This window comes from Alosa pseudoharengus, unplaced genomic scaffold (assembly GCF_046254945.1).
Source record: "Alosa pseudoharengus isolate Yale_2024_CS ecotype anadromous, Long Island Sound unplaced genomic scaffold, YU_APseudo_1.1 YU_APseudo_1.1_scf_10, whole genome shotgun sequence".
Taxonomy (NCBI): domain Eukaryota; kingdom Metazoa; phylum Chordata; class Actinopteri; order Clupeiformes; family Clupeidae; genus Alosa; species Alosa pseudoharengus.
Window position 1 is genome coordinate 35,366,130 of NW_027468565.1, and position 15,000 is coordinate 35,381,129.

General features: G+C 44.7%; 1 protein-coding gene across 1 annotated transcript in view; it reads right to left on the bottom strand.

Annotated features, from left to right (window-relative positions):
- kcp (kielin cysteine rich BMP regulator) overlaps positions 1–15,000 on the bottom strand; it is a 55,472-nt gene that overhangs the window by 31,105 nt on the left and 9,367 nt on the right. The window contains exons 6-7 of the mRNA XM_076271017.1: positions 4,268–4,344; positions 4,012–4,108 (exon numbers count right to left, since the gene is read on the bottom strand). Coding sequence (XP_076127132.1) covers positions 4,012–4,108; positions 4,268–4,344 — 174 coding nt within the window. The remainder of the gene's footprint in view (positions 1–4,011; positions 4,109–4,267; positions 4,345–15,000) is intronic.

Here is a 15,000-nt window from a genome sequence, read left to right on the forward strand (position 1 = left end):
ACATGTTTTTTTTCTGCATGGGTCAGCTATCATGTTGTTGTTTGATTTGCTGCTTTACTACACCCACTTCTGAGCAAACAAGGCATATAGGTTGATCATGTAGCCTACTGCTGTCATATAGCCTACTGTTCTTTCTTACATAAAATAATTTTAATTTATATGGTTAATTATCCTTTCTACTTGTCCCTGTAGTCATAGCTAATTTCAGGCTCATAATTTTCAGCAGGGGGACAGGCTGATCTGCTGCTCAGAGGCTACTTTTGTTTTTAGGCCTAGGCTACTGCATACACAGATCAAGCTTGAGTTTTGTTATCAATATTTGCATAATATTTGCAAAGTCTATGAATCGCCATATTGGATGATACAAAAAGGCTATTTTTTTTAATTAATTTAATATGTTGCTTGCGAATAGGTTGACAACGCTACAACGTCCGTTGGCTAATCATGGCTAATTTACCAGTTGCCACTTATTCTCAGGGTTCTTTGAAATGTAATCCATTACTGACTACAAATTACATGGCAATTTTTGTAATCAGTAACGTAATCAGGATTACCAAAAACATGTAACGTAATCCGATTACTTTAGGATTACTTTTAGATTACTTCAATAAATATGTCCCTTAAGTAAAAGACACCACCACTGAATTGATGAAAGAATTCTCATTCTATTTTTCTGTTTATTATTTCATTATCTAAGAAATCTCTTTGCTCTGAGTAAAGCATTCCTGTGTGAATTAACTGATCGTTTCCTCCAAAAATCTTAACGTAGCCCCTTGTTTTAGTGTTACCATTTACTTTGAGGTCACCAGGTCCCATTGTCTGAAAAACACCCAAAACTAATACATTTCAATAGCTATTCTCCACTTTGGGGGTGGTATTTTGGTGGTAGAAATGTTCCCCAAAATTGATCACTTAGTCATCATGGATGTGATCATGGATCACTATTCTCCAAACACGCACAACTCAGCTTAACCTTTATAAGGGCACACCTGGACAATGAATTTAGCTTTCGCTGGATTTATTTGACCCAGGGACATGGCCTGAGATTGAATGACACCATGTCCATTTCAATTGTGGGGGTGAGAAAATTATTCCTTTGGGATGTTTTTCAACCAGGGGGACCTGGTGACTTTCTCAAAGTAAATGGGTTACATAAAGAGGCTACATTAAGATTAGGAGGAAAAGATCAGGCAGTGTGCCGAGAGACCTGCCCCAATAGTAAACTAGATGTACCGCAGAGCGGTACAAAATATGACCGCCGCCCAGTCCAGCACATTTTTTCCACAAAAAGAAATCACGCTGAAAGGCCTATATGATTCTAACTGTCTCACTAAATTGCATTATCCACAATTCTCACTGGTATCTGCTAGACAACAAGTACCAAGACATTATTAGTTCATAGATTTCACATGTAAAATTCATTTTATACAACCCCACCTCCATCTTGCCTGTTCATAATTCTGAGAAATTCTTGATTGTTTGTGTTATGTTTATGTTATGTGTGTGTGTGTGTGTGTGTGTGTGTGTGTGTGTGTGTGTGCGTGCTTGTGTGTGTGCCTGCGTATGTGCCTGTGCATGCAAGCGTACATATGTCTACTGTGTGAGTATGTGTCATACGTATGATTACTGTGAATTATGTGTGTGTGTGTGTGTATCTGTAAAAATGGTCATCCTAGGCCTTATAGTTCTCAAGATATTCACAGAGAACTGTGTCTGCCCTCCTTTTGGGGGGTCCAGTCCAGCAGGGGGGTTACAGATCAAAACGAAAAATGACGGTTCCATGTTATCCATGTGGGGGTACATGCCCACCAAGTTTTGTGTACCCCGGTCTTTCAGTGTCCCGGGAATCCTTGTTGGTGTACGTCACTAAATGTACACATAAATTATTTTATTGTAAGGCCCCCCATGAACGAAAGTACACAAAACTTGGCATGCATTCGGAGGGTGTCATATTGATCCTACACTTTTAATTTCGTGCAGTTTTGACCTTGTCAGCCAGAGATATTGTGATGAAAACACCTAATTTTTTGCTTTTTAATTTTTAACTAGGTGGCGCTATACATGAAATAAGTGGTAATGGGATGGGTTGACATGCCCCCTTAAGACCAACATACATAAAAAAGGTGGACCTCCTAGGCCCTACGGTTCTCAAGATATTCACAGAAAACTGTCTCCGGCCACCTACAGGCCAGTTGGTGTATAGTAACATAAATTAATTTATTGTGTGGCCCCCCATGAATGGAATTCCACGAAACTTGGCGTGCATTCAGAGGGTGTCATAATGATCCTACACTTCCAATTTCGTGCAGTTTTGACTATGTTAGGTCACAGATACCTGCGATTAAAACACCTCATTTTTACTTTTTTGTGTTTAACTAGGTGGCGCTATACATGAAATGAGTGGTTATCGAATGGGTTGACATGGCCTCTTGAGATCAACATACCAAAAAAAATGGTCCTCCTAAACCCTACGGTTTTCGAGATATTCACAGAAAACTGTGTCTGCCCTACCCTCCTTTCGGGGGGTCCAGTCCAGCGGGGGGGCTACAGATCAAAACGAAAAACGATGGTTCCATGCTATCCATGTGGGGTTACATGCCCACCAAGTTTCGTGTACCCCGGTCTTTCAGTGTCCCGGGACTCATTGACGGAAAAAAAGAAAAAAAAAAAAAAATCTGACTAAACCTATATGACCGCCGCTTTGCTGCGCGGCGGTCATAATAAGTTAGTAAGTAAGTATAGATACTCTTTTGATCCCGTGAGGGAAATTTGGTCTCCCAATCCGCGAATTAGTGGAGCACAGTGAACACACAGTGAGGTGAAGCACACAATGAGCACACAGTGAGGTGAAGCACACACCAACCCGGAGCAGTGAGCTTGTCTGCTACAGCGGCGCTCGGGGATCAGTGAGGGGTTAGGTGCCTTACTCAAGGGCACTTCAGCCGTGGATGTGGGCATGGGAGAGCAGTGCTCAACCACTTCCCCTGCCCACATTTTTTCTACTGGTCGGGGATCGAACCGGCAAGCCCGAAGCTTGTCGAATTAAAAGATAACTAGGCTATCATTAAAAAGTTGCATTGCTTACATGATAAAATGTAATCAGGTAATCCCCAACAATGTAACTGTAATCTGATTACACAATTTTTTTATTGTAATCTGGGCTGATTATAGTTACTTGATTTTTGTAATCTGATTACGTAATCCAGAATACATGTAATCCGTTACTACCCAACCCTGCTTATTCTGTCCTCTTCAAAAACAATCTGCAAGCTTGGCACATTTGGCAGCATTTTCCTCCAATACTTTTCGTCTTTTTTTACCTGGCCTTTCCAGTCCCTCATGACCTCTTTCTACCATCCATCCTCCCTGACGCTTATCACTACGGTAGGGCCGGCCCAGCTGGATTCTGAGAAAACTTTTTAGAAAAGACGGGCTATATGGACCCAACCAATTAACTCTTCTTGGGAGGGGAAAACAACCCATTCAGAGGCTGCGGTGTTAGGCATAGGATGCGAACGTGTGTAACCAACTTTAAGAGAAGATAGATTAACGTGGCAAATTATAATATTTTTCCCCTCGACCGGCCCAAAAGTGAAGCAGCCCACCGGGAATTTTCCCAATTACCCACTCCGGGCCTGTGTGTGTGTGTGTGTGTGTGTGTGTGTGTGTGGGACCGTACAGCATCAAGCTCAGCAGATCCCAGTACTGAGGAGAGCACATCAGAGCGAAAGGCGATGTGTGATGTTGAGTGATCCATCTCCAGCTGGCCTGTTGAGTTTCAGGGATGGGAATCTCACTCCGGTTTCAACCGCCATGCAGCACATTGGAACGATAACTCGTGTGTGTGTGCCACTTGGCAGGTTTAGATCATCTGTCACGAGATTCATCTTTATGCTACAATAGACATACGGGAGTAGATGCAGCTGTGTGTGTATATGTGTGTGTGTGTGTGTGTGTGTGTGTGTGAGAGAGAGAGAGAGAGAGAGAGAGAGAGAGAGAGAGAGAGAGCACCTGAGTGGCAGACAGGACAGCACTCCCCCTCTGGTATACTCTGATCTCGACAGGGGAGTGAGGAGCAGCTCACCCTAATGCAGTTCATCTGACCATTCTACAGGAGACGGAGAGAACACACACACACACACACACAAAACACATATAGAGACAATATGCTTGATACTGGAGATATTACCATACACTAGCACTTGAGTGTGCATTTGTGTGTGTGTGTGTGTGTATGTGTGTGTGTGTGTGTGTGTTTTGAGCATACCTTACACAGACATGAGGAACAGCTGTCAGGTTTATACTCCTCTTCGGTCCTGTAGGTTTTACCATCATACACACACTCTGCAACACAATTCAGCTGCAACTCAGATAAGGGTACTTTTTAACATAGTGGAGTGTGTGTGTGTGTGTGTAGGAGAGAGAAAGAGAGAGAGAGAGAGAGAGAGAGAGAGAGAGAGAGAGAGAGATGGGGGGGGTTGTTCTTCTGCAACCCTCAGGATGAAGCAGTGTAAGAAGAACCTTGATCTCCACCAAACCTAAAGCATGTGTTTAAATGTGAGCAATATGTGGGTACAGTATGTGTGTGGGTATGTGTGTGTGTGTGTGTGTGTGTGTGTGTGTGTGTGTGTGTGTGTAAATTGTGTGGCTGCATGTAATGTAATCTTTTGTGTTTGGTGAATGTGTATGTGAAAGAGAACATGAGCAACACACACACACACACACACACACATTTGTAGACGCACACATAATTACACAAATAAACACTTTAAAATAGAATGCAGAAAGGTGGCTTTCATTAGCAAAGAATGCTTCACCCCTTTCAGTGGCCTATACTGTATGTGGTGGCAAAGAGGAAGTCTCTCTTTCAAGCGCGTGCGCACATGCACATACACACACACACACACACACAAAAGTGTCATTTGTGCCTAAATATTGACATAAAACAAACACCACCATAAACTACTCAGAGCCCTACATGTTATGTGGCCTACACAAACAAACAATACAATACAAGCACACACACACACACACACAAACACATACACAGACAGTGACACAAACATACATTACTCTTTTGAACTGTTTTGTGTAAAAGGGTTTTGATCAAAATATATGGAGTTGTGGAATCCCCCATTGAGTCTTTGTACAGAGAGCACATGCAAATCCTATTATGGGGGGCCCGGGGGGGGGGGGTATGAGACAGAGACAAGAGACCAACCACATTTCCCATGAAATATTTGGAGAACATAATTTGATCATTCACACTCCACATACCCATACTACAGAGTGGCGCCATCACACACACACACAGATACACACACACACACGGATACACACACACACACGGATACACACACACACATGCACACACACACACACACACGTACACAAACACAACATGAGTGTGCCACAAGGTTGTATACAGACTACAATAATGAGTCAAGACACAATTGACCATCAAGTTATTCTACTGACTTCTGAACTCTATGCAATTCAATCCAATTTTATTTATAGAGCGCCCAAACAATGTCATCACAATATGTAGGAACTCTTATCACACAAACCACACGACATCCTCACACATCACTGACAAACTCTAGAGCCAAACAGAAATGATCTACTGCTAATACACACACATAAGTCATATGTGTTTTTTTGTGAATATCTGTTTGTGAGTGCATGTGTGTGCGTTCACCAATCCTGGCACTCGATTGGCTGGCCACTGTTAGGCTCCACCCACTGGGTGTGGCAGGAGCCACATGTGTTCATACGACACACGGCGCCTGGTTGCCCCTGGCAACGAGCAGACTGACAGAGGTCAGGGCAGGTCACAGGGGCGGAGCCAAGAGGACAACCAGAGTACCACTGCCATGCAAAGCAGAATCTGAGAGATGGAGAGAGAGAGATTGAGAGAGAGAAAGAGAAGAGAAAGGGAAGAAAGAAAAAATAAGAGAAAGAGAAGAAAGCAGAGAGTGATGAAGAACAGGAGATTGGAGGAGAGAGAACAAAAGGAGAAAGAAGAGGAGAGTGTCTGTCTGTTCTCTGAGTTCTATGTAATATGTGTTAACTGTTTAACCTCTATCTGCCTTCGGGGTTCTAGGCTCTGTCTGTTGACAGCATTCAGTGTTCCACTGTCCAGTGTTCCACTATCCATCTGCCTGCTCTGCACTCTGTGGACCAATTTGCAGTCAACGTCACTGCTGCATCACCTAGAGTGCAGCCGACTGCTGATTGTAGAAAATCTCATAGACTTTCCATGTAATGTTCCAGACTTTCTTGATCTTATTAAACAGCTTCAGTATGTTTCTATAACATTGGTATGCGTTTTTCACATTGTATGGGCTACACACTACAAAACATATCCCCAGTAACATGATCAAATGAGTTAGCCTGGTAATACCAGACAAATATATCCCCAGCAACATGATCAAATGAGTTAGCCTGGTAATACCAGACTCACAACATTGTTCCACTTCATGAAGAGAGTCTGGCTACTCATGATTGGGAAACATTTCCAGTTCTAGCATCGAAACGGGGGGCTATATTCAAATCATTGGTCCAGCCTAAGCAATCGCATTGATCAGGGATTCCTAACACTATTTTCTTACTTAGCTTAACCTTTGCTGATAATAAACCGCATCGGCAGTTTAAGTTCTAAGCTCTATCTGCTCTCTGAGGTCTTGGTTCTATCTTTTCCCAGTTCTGTTACCTGAGGTCTGGAGTAACTGGGAGCCAGAGACCACTCTTCTTCACAGGTGACACATTAGGGTTGTAGTCCTGCTGAAAAGGCCTCTGATTGGCCCATTCCTTAGCCAGCTCACCAATCAGGGCACGGCTCTCCTGTGAGTCCACACCCACCCAGTTCTGATTAGCCCAGTGGCTGGGCAGGGGGCTGATTGGCGGGCAGATGCGGGGGGTGTCAGTGAGCGCGTGGGGCGGGAGGAGGCTGATGTTCATGAGAGCGTAGAAGTAGAACCGCAGGTAGTGCGGCCCACCAAAGAAGAAGTTACAGCCGTCCTGGTCCACTCCCTCCCTGCTGAAGCCAAACGCATCGAACCCGTAGCGGTCCAGCCCGAACGCGCTGTAGCCATAGTGACCAAACCCATCTGGAAACAGCTGGTCCAGCAGATGGTTCCCGGGTGACGTCAGCAGGAGCTTGCCATCACGCTGCATGCCAAAGGCCGTCAGGTTGGCCCGGTTGAAGCCGTAGCGGTCAAACCCAAAGCTGTCGTAACCTTGGTGATCCACATGGTCGCGGTTGTAGTTGTCCCTGCCGAAGCCATGGCGATCCCAGCCCATACTGTCGTAGCCGCTCCGGTCATAGCCTTCAGCATCAAAACCTTGCTTGTCAAACACTCTCTCCTCCTCCTCCACTCCTCCTCTAAGTGTGTGTGTGTGGGGGCCATGAGCATCTGTCGTGTGTGAGTGTGAGGCGTGGGTGTCTGCTCTGTTTGTGTGTGAGGCACGTGTGTGTGTGTGAGTGCGGTTGCATGGGGAGCCCAGTGTGATGGGGATGTAGACGGTGCATAGACGCTGCCCGGAGAGCCGGACGTCCTCCAGGGTGACTCCAAAGGGCTCCAGCCCAGCGAAGCGCAGTTCCTCTGGGTACATCGCTGTGTCGGCCACCCCAGCGTCCACTGAGGCGGCCGCTGCCAGGGCCCGTCGCTCCTGCCACTGCTCCCACAGCCGGTCCACGAACGCCGCATGGGACAGGAAGGCAGGGTCGTATGCACAGAGGGGTGTGGACATGTGACCTCCGACCCAGAGCTGGAAGAGGCTGGACGCCGCCTGCAGACGCGTGGAGAAGCGCAGGAAGTCTGTCTCCATGGTGATCAGCTGCATCGTGATGGCGTCAGGCACGGACACATTGGTGTTGAAGCGGCGGCGTAAGCATGGCAACCAGCGGCGGTTGGCGGGCTCGAAAGGGTGGAGCCACACACATTCAGTGTGTTGGTCACCGTCGCCCCCAAACACGTTGGCCTGCCAGGCGGTGGAAGATTCCAGAGCGCCGGCGTCTACCGTCCACTCCAGGTAGGGCACGGAGATGGCGCAGGACGAGGCATTCCTTAGAGCACGCTCCACACTCCACAGGAAGTACCGGTGCCACGGCAGGAAGGAGCCTCGCCCGTTTGCCTCGGGAACAAACTCCGCCCTCAACCTAGTGAACTCTGCCCAACCGTCTGAGAGAAAGATACACAACACTTCACATACACACACACACACACACTCACTCACACACACACACACACACACACACACACACACACCCACACACACACACACACACTCTCTCTCTGAGAGTAACAGTGTCACATTCAATACACACACAGACACAGATCCACTCACTCTCTTCACTTCACCACTTTCATTCACTACAATGAGACACAGGCTCTCTTTCACTTGCTCAGACAAACTAACAACTAAAAACATATAAAGAAAAAAAAAACAACTCCAGGATCAACTATGCTCTACAGCCCCCTGAGTCAATCCAAGGCATCTATCTCATCTCTACAGGTATTAGTACCTAAATACTACATGGTTAGTTTCCTGTTTCTAGGAATGGAAGCAGGTGATTGCTTTGGCAACCGGTACCTGGTTGGAGGTAGAGTGCTTGCACAGCATGTTGGTATTCTCTCATCTCTGATTGGCTGAGGTCTCGTATTTCCTTGCGTGGCTGTGGCAATCTGCAGGTGCACTCAACGACCCCCCGATAGGTGCACACACACGCCTCACAACCCGCCTCAAAGGCCTCCCCCGGTCTGAACGATCGCCCATTGAACACACACACACACTCTGTGCGCGCCCACACACACCCTGTGGAAGGGCAGAGGTGTCCGGGAGAGAAGCTGACCGCTGTGCCCTTCTGCTGACACTGCGAGACGGACACACGCTCGCAGCTGATTGGTCCCCTGTCACAGCCCTGCAACGCCCCCAACGATGCGTTCAGACCAGGCCCCACCCACTCAGGCACCCAAGCAGTGGGCTCTGGGATGGAGGAGGAGTTATGGTCTCTCTGACGACTGCGATCGGAGCCAGTGAGGCGAAAACAGCAGGCTCCCATCATGCACCGCGACTCACAGGCTTGCCGAGTGAGGAAGTTGTTGCTGTTGCCATGACAGCCACTAAAGAGGAAAGGCTCACAGGAGGAGGAAGGAGGGTTGTAGAACCAACGCTGAACAGGCTCCGCCCTCTCCAGACACCTGCCCTTTAGGGCGGGCATGAAACAGGCCTAAAACACACACACAAGCCACAATACAAATACACACACATACACACATATACTGAAACACACACACATACACACATTCAGGTGTAAAATACACGCAAGGCATAATACACACCCACAAGTCACAATACACACATACACTGGAACACACACACTTAGTATTATAGCATACAGGCTATAATAAACACACACAAACCAGAACACACAAATTCACTCAGGCCACACATAAGCTAGCTATAGTACACACACAAACACACACCGGAAAATAGAAGCCTATGACACACACAAACTCATCACAAACACCCACACACACACACACACACACGCACACACCCACACTTAAATCACTGAGATGTAAACCTACACCACATGTTCAATATTACTCAACATTAGTACAGCCATCAAACACACATGAACCAACAGAACCTGAACAAAACTGAACTGAACAGAAACATCACAACACACAAAAGAAACACATTTGCCACTTCTGTGTTATAACTGAGGGCTCTATCTTCCACTCCAGCGCAATTGACTTTGCGCAAATCGATTTGTGGGCGGATCTTGGGCGCTGATGCTATTTTACCGGCGGGATAATGACTGTTGCGCCCGACGCAAATCTAAAATGGGGTGGTCTGTAGTAGCTACATTACTCATGGGTGTGGTTTGGGCGTAACGTGCAATAAACCAATCAGAGCGTCATCTCACATTCCCTTTAACAACAGGCACGCTTGTTCCATAGCGGATTGCTATTATGATGGCGGATTTGCCAGGCGCAGCCAGGAACAGTTCACAGCGCTATAGTCAGTTGGGAACAGTTTGCTATTGATTTTTCCTCTTGACAAAATGTAATACAGAAATGTCACTTTCCGATGTTTTGGGATCACTCTCACTGAATCACGAGGTTATGAATGCATGGTGATATTTTTGCAATGTAATCTAACATTACCTCACTATAGACAATGCAGATCTTCTGTCAGATAAGCTCTCCTCTCCCGTGCTGCTGCTGGGGCATTTGGGTTAAATGGCATCGGCATGCAGTTCAACATCACGTCTCATTAAGTTCTCTAATATTTCCTAACTTATGTCATCAACACATCCGTGATTCGTGAAAATGTGTACGCTACATTTATACCTATTTTTTCACATCGGACACCACACTGATTTCCCTCGTGTAGCAATATTTGTCCTTGTAATTGTGTATGGTTTGGAGAAATGGGAACTGCGTTGGGATAATGCCCTTCGATGCGTCCATTATCAGAAATAAATGGACGACGCGGAAGCAACCGTGCTCCGCTTCGCGTCGGACGGTTGCTTCCGCGAAGTCCATTTATTTCTGATAATGGACGCATCGAAGGGCATTATCCGGTTTATACCATGGTCACTTACGAAATAAATAAGGGTAAGGCTATTTGCACCCCTGGTACAATTAGCAGTGTATGCTATTCGTACCCTGGTGCAATAAGAAGTGAATTCTATTCGTACCCCGGTGCACACAGCAATGTGTCCTATTAGTACCCCGTCTGGTACAAATATCAATGTATGCTATTCGTACCCCGGTGCACACAGCAATGTGTCCTATTAGTACCCCGTCTGGTACAAATATCAATGTATGCTATTCGTACCCCGGTGCACACAGCAATGTGTTCTATTAGTACCTCGTCTGGTACAAATATCAGTGTATGCTATTTGCACCCCTGTGCATTTAATCTGGCATATTGATCACACAATGTAATAATATAAAAAAAAAAAAAACAAGCAACATGTTTTTTTTGTTGTTACATAACAGAGTGTGAATAGCTCAGCTGTGTAATAGACACTCTGAATAAGGTATGCTGTTTGCATCAATGTACAGTTACAAGTGGATGCTATTCGTACCCTGGTGTTTATAGTACCGCATGCTATTTACACCCTGGTGCATGAACTAGCTAATTGTTGCAATCAAAACTTCTGTTTGAGAACCGATTTCTTGTTCAAATTGCGCGCCTTCTCTCCAGAGACGTTGGTACACATGCACACTCACTCTACCAAAACGCTCTGGCACACTCTGCCAAAAAAGTATACCGGTAAGTATATAAGTATACTCTTTTGATCCCGTGAGGGAAATTTGGTCTCTGCATTTATCCCAATCCGTGAATTACTGAAACACACACAGTGAACACACAGTGAGGTGAAGCACACACTAATCCCAGCGCAGTGAGCTTCCTGCATCAGGTGCCTTGCTCAAGGGCACTTCAGCCTTGCCTACTGGTCAGGGTTCAAACCGGCAACCCTCCGGTTACAGGTCCGAAGTGCTAATCAGTAGGCCACGGCTGCCACGCATCACAAGGGAATCGAACCCCGGTCTCCCGCGTGTCAGCCCTTACCTGTGACCACTGCACTATCTGCTTCCACAAGGAGTGGAGGTTTGCAGGTAAACTTATAGTTTATAGGCCTGAACGTCATATTCACGAAATTTCTGTTAGCTAACGGTTGTATGTGTTCACTGAACAAAGATTATGAAAATAAAACACAACTTTTCCATCTCAAGTTTAATTTGAACAGATATTAGTGCTGAAACCGTTTAGAATTCTTCACTTTCTGCTGACGAAAAAACGAATGTCGGCCATGTTTTTTGGGCACGCGAGCAACATGTTTTTGTTGTTATGTAACAAGGTGTGAATAGCCCAGTTGTGTGGCCAAGGGGTACGAATAGACACTCTGAATAAATAAATATGAAATCACTTATTAATACTAAATGAGTTTTAGAGCTAAAATTAGTTTGTTTTTTCAGCTGTTTATCGCTGTGGAATGTTGATAAGTCACAGCTGAGTGGATTAACTCAGGCATTGTCAAGCAACATCACATGATACAAAGTAGCCTAGGCTAGGCTATCATTTCAGAAGGCCAGCGCACTAGCTTACCGTGTCCAGAGGATGATGTGAAATTTTGTTTCAAAGAAAGTCCACAGATAGTTTCATCAATCGTTTTTATTAGGCTACAGCAAATGTGCTGTATTCAGCACTCTGATCATCAAACTATTTAAAATTAAATGCTACATTTCCATTGATTGTAAATTTTGAAAGAGATACTGGCATGTCCATCATTGCAGGATGGATATTTAAAGTTTGTGGCTCGCTACTACCCTGACCACTGCTTGGGACATTGGGAGATGACAAAATGTTGCTCCATTGTCGTCTTTCCTGTAGCCTACTGACGGAGCCCAGTAAGCCTGCAGACTGCTTCAAAGTTACCATACTCGCCAAATATGTTTATACAAATATAAGTTACAAAATCACTCATGTTTTCTTTTTGTCTGTCTTTCTTGCCGTTGTAATAAATGAGTTGTAACACATTTAGTCTCCGTTGCCTTGGTTACCAACTAGCGTTTGAGCCAGCGCAGTAGGGCTGGGACAACGCGTCGACGTAATCGATGACGTCGACGCAAAAAATACGTCGACGCAAAATTTGAGCGTCGATTCGTCAAGCATAAGGTGTGCTTCTAAATATTTTTAATTTTACACCTTCAGTGTTTTTCATACGTTGACTAATCTGTGGCTGGGCACCACGAAATCAAAACCGGCCACCACACATTGATGTTCTATGTTGTAGGCCTGCTATTTAAATTAAAGATAAGATAAAATAATTTCATTGAGCTGCACTTGCCACTTACTCACACAGCCTTTCCTCGCCCCGCACGCTCTCTCTCGTAACGAGCCCGCTGCTCCTCCTTTGCATGTGCATTTAACAAAATATTCACGATTGTTGAAGGATTGTTGTTGCCACATAGAAGCACTGCATAGAACACAGTGGGCTACATTGCTATTAAATCCGCTTAGCATCGTGACCATGCTGCGCAAATTTGTTCAAAACCGCTGCATTAAAGTTAAAGTAAACTCTGCTAAGGTCTTATCACAACATAGTACATTGAGGAGACTAAACGAAGTTAAGTTACAGTATGCAATCAAGCAGTAACCTTATCTCAAAGCTAACGTTTGAATACTGTTTGGATGTCAAGTTTAGCATGCTTACTTGCAGCTGCTTGTACTCATGCAGGGCTCATTATATTGACTGTTTGCAAAATCCAGATGGAAATGGAAAAGTGTTTTCCAAGACTCAAAAGTGCTTGTCCAAAGGAGAAGTACAAACTCTTATTTGAACTACGTTATGAATTGCATCCACACATGATTCCCACACGAACGTCTTAAAATGACTAACTGAAACTTTATTGAATGCTACCTCTGACTAAGAATACATTACTTTGCACTTGTAGTTACTTGCACTTCAGTCTTTTATTTTGGAATCTTAAGAGCAATAAACATATATTGCAATGTTAAATAATTCATGTTTTTTCATTCAGATATGTAAATAAACATGTATAAGTTGCTATTAGTGAATTAATGGGGAGATAATCGATAATCGAATCGAATCGGACTGAAAAAATGAATCGTTAGATTAATCGATGCATCGAAAAAATAATCGCTAGATTAATCGTTTAAAAAATAATCGTTTATCCCAGCCCTACAGCGCAGTGATTTAGAACTATCATCAGGCAATTCGACCGGAACGTCTTTTTATAGGTGTAGTATATCACTTTTTAAACAACACCCTTTTCAACCTAGACCATGATATAATATGCTTTATAAAGCCTGACCTCCACAACTCCACACCCAGGCTCGGACTGGTAATCTGTACAACCGGGCAAATGCCCGGTGGGCCGGTCCACATGTGGGCCGGTGAGCTCCGGGATTTAAAAAAAAAAAGTTATTTAGCCTATTTGCGGCCCGTCATGTAGGCCTAGGCCTATCCTATAAATGCAGTTGCATCCATTTGGCTTGGGGGGTGACAGGTCAATCATTTTGTCCTCTTCATGACAGGTCCAGTGTGTGTTACAATCGCACCCCCCTGCCCCACCCTTCAAGTGGATTTGTCCAAGCAGCGAGTGCATGGTAGCCTAGGCTGTATAAGTGCCCTCCGCTGGCTGGTGTTCACATTATCGCAGTTTAACCGTAAACAGCAATCAGAGGTCTAGTTTTATTCCATAAATATATTGTTTTTATAGACGTTAGTTGCACGCGCTACCAAGAGCTTCCATTTAGGCTACTGCACCATAGGCTACTGCGGTTCTGTCAACATAAAAAAAACTACGGCTAGCCTAATTTTCGCACAACTTGGTGTAAAAGTGTAGCACAGGTTAAAGAAAACCCATTCATTTTTGGAGCTGATCCTACTCAAAAGAAACTTCAAAGTATTTCCCATATTAGGCCTAGCCTTTTAGCTCACAACGACAGTGAAAGTGAAACTTGGAAAGTGGTCTCTCCCCCGAGTGTTACATTAGATGCACAATCAATCGTGAGTCGATGCAGGTAAAAATTAGGCTATCAACTGGTAGGTTAGTAACGAAGGTAGCCTAATTTTGCAAAATGTGATGACGGCACACAAACTAGGGCAAACACGTTTAGTATAGGCCTACACTTGTGGTGATAGCCTACAGTTAATGTGAATCGCGGACTATAACCAAAGTAAAGGAGAAGATTTGCACCAAATAAAGGCTGTGTTTTTGTTTCTACATGTTGGCACAAAACGTAATTTCTGTCAACAATGACGATGTCCATGTTCAGTAGCCTATATTTTTCATTTAGTCAAGCAGTGACATGTGGTTTAATGCATGGGGTAACATGACGTGAGACAGACAGAATATGAGCCTGTCTTTAGTAGCCTATCCCTGAATCCTGTCCCTCTCCATTTCAAATCACTTTAAAAAAAAAACCTGTTATTGTGATTAGGCTATAGGT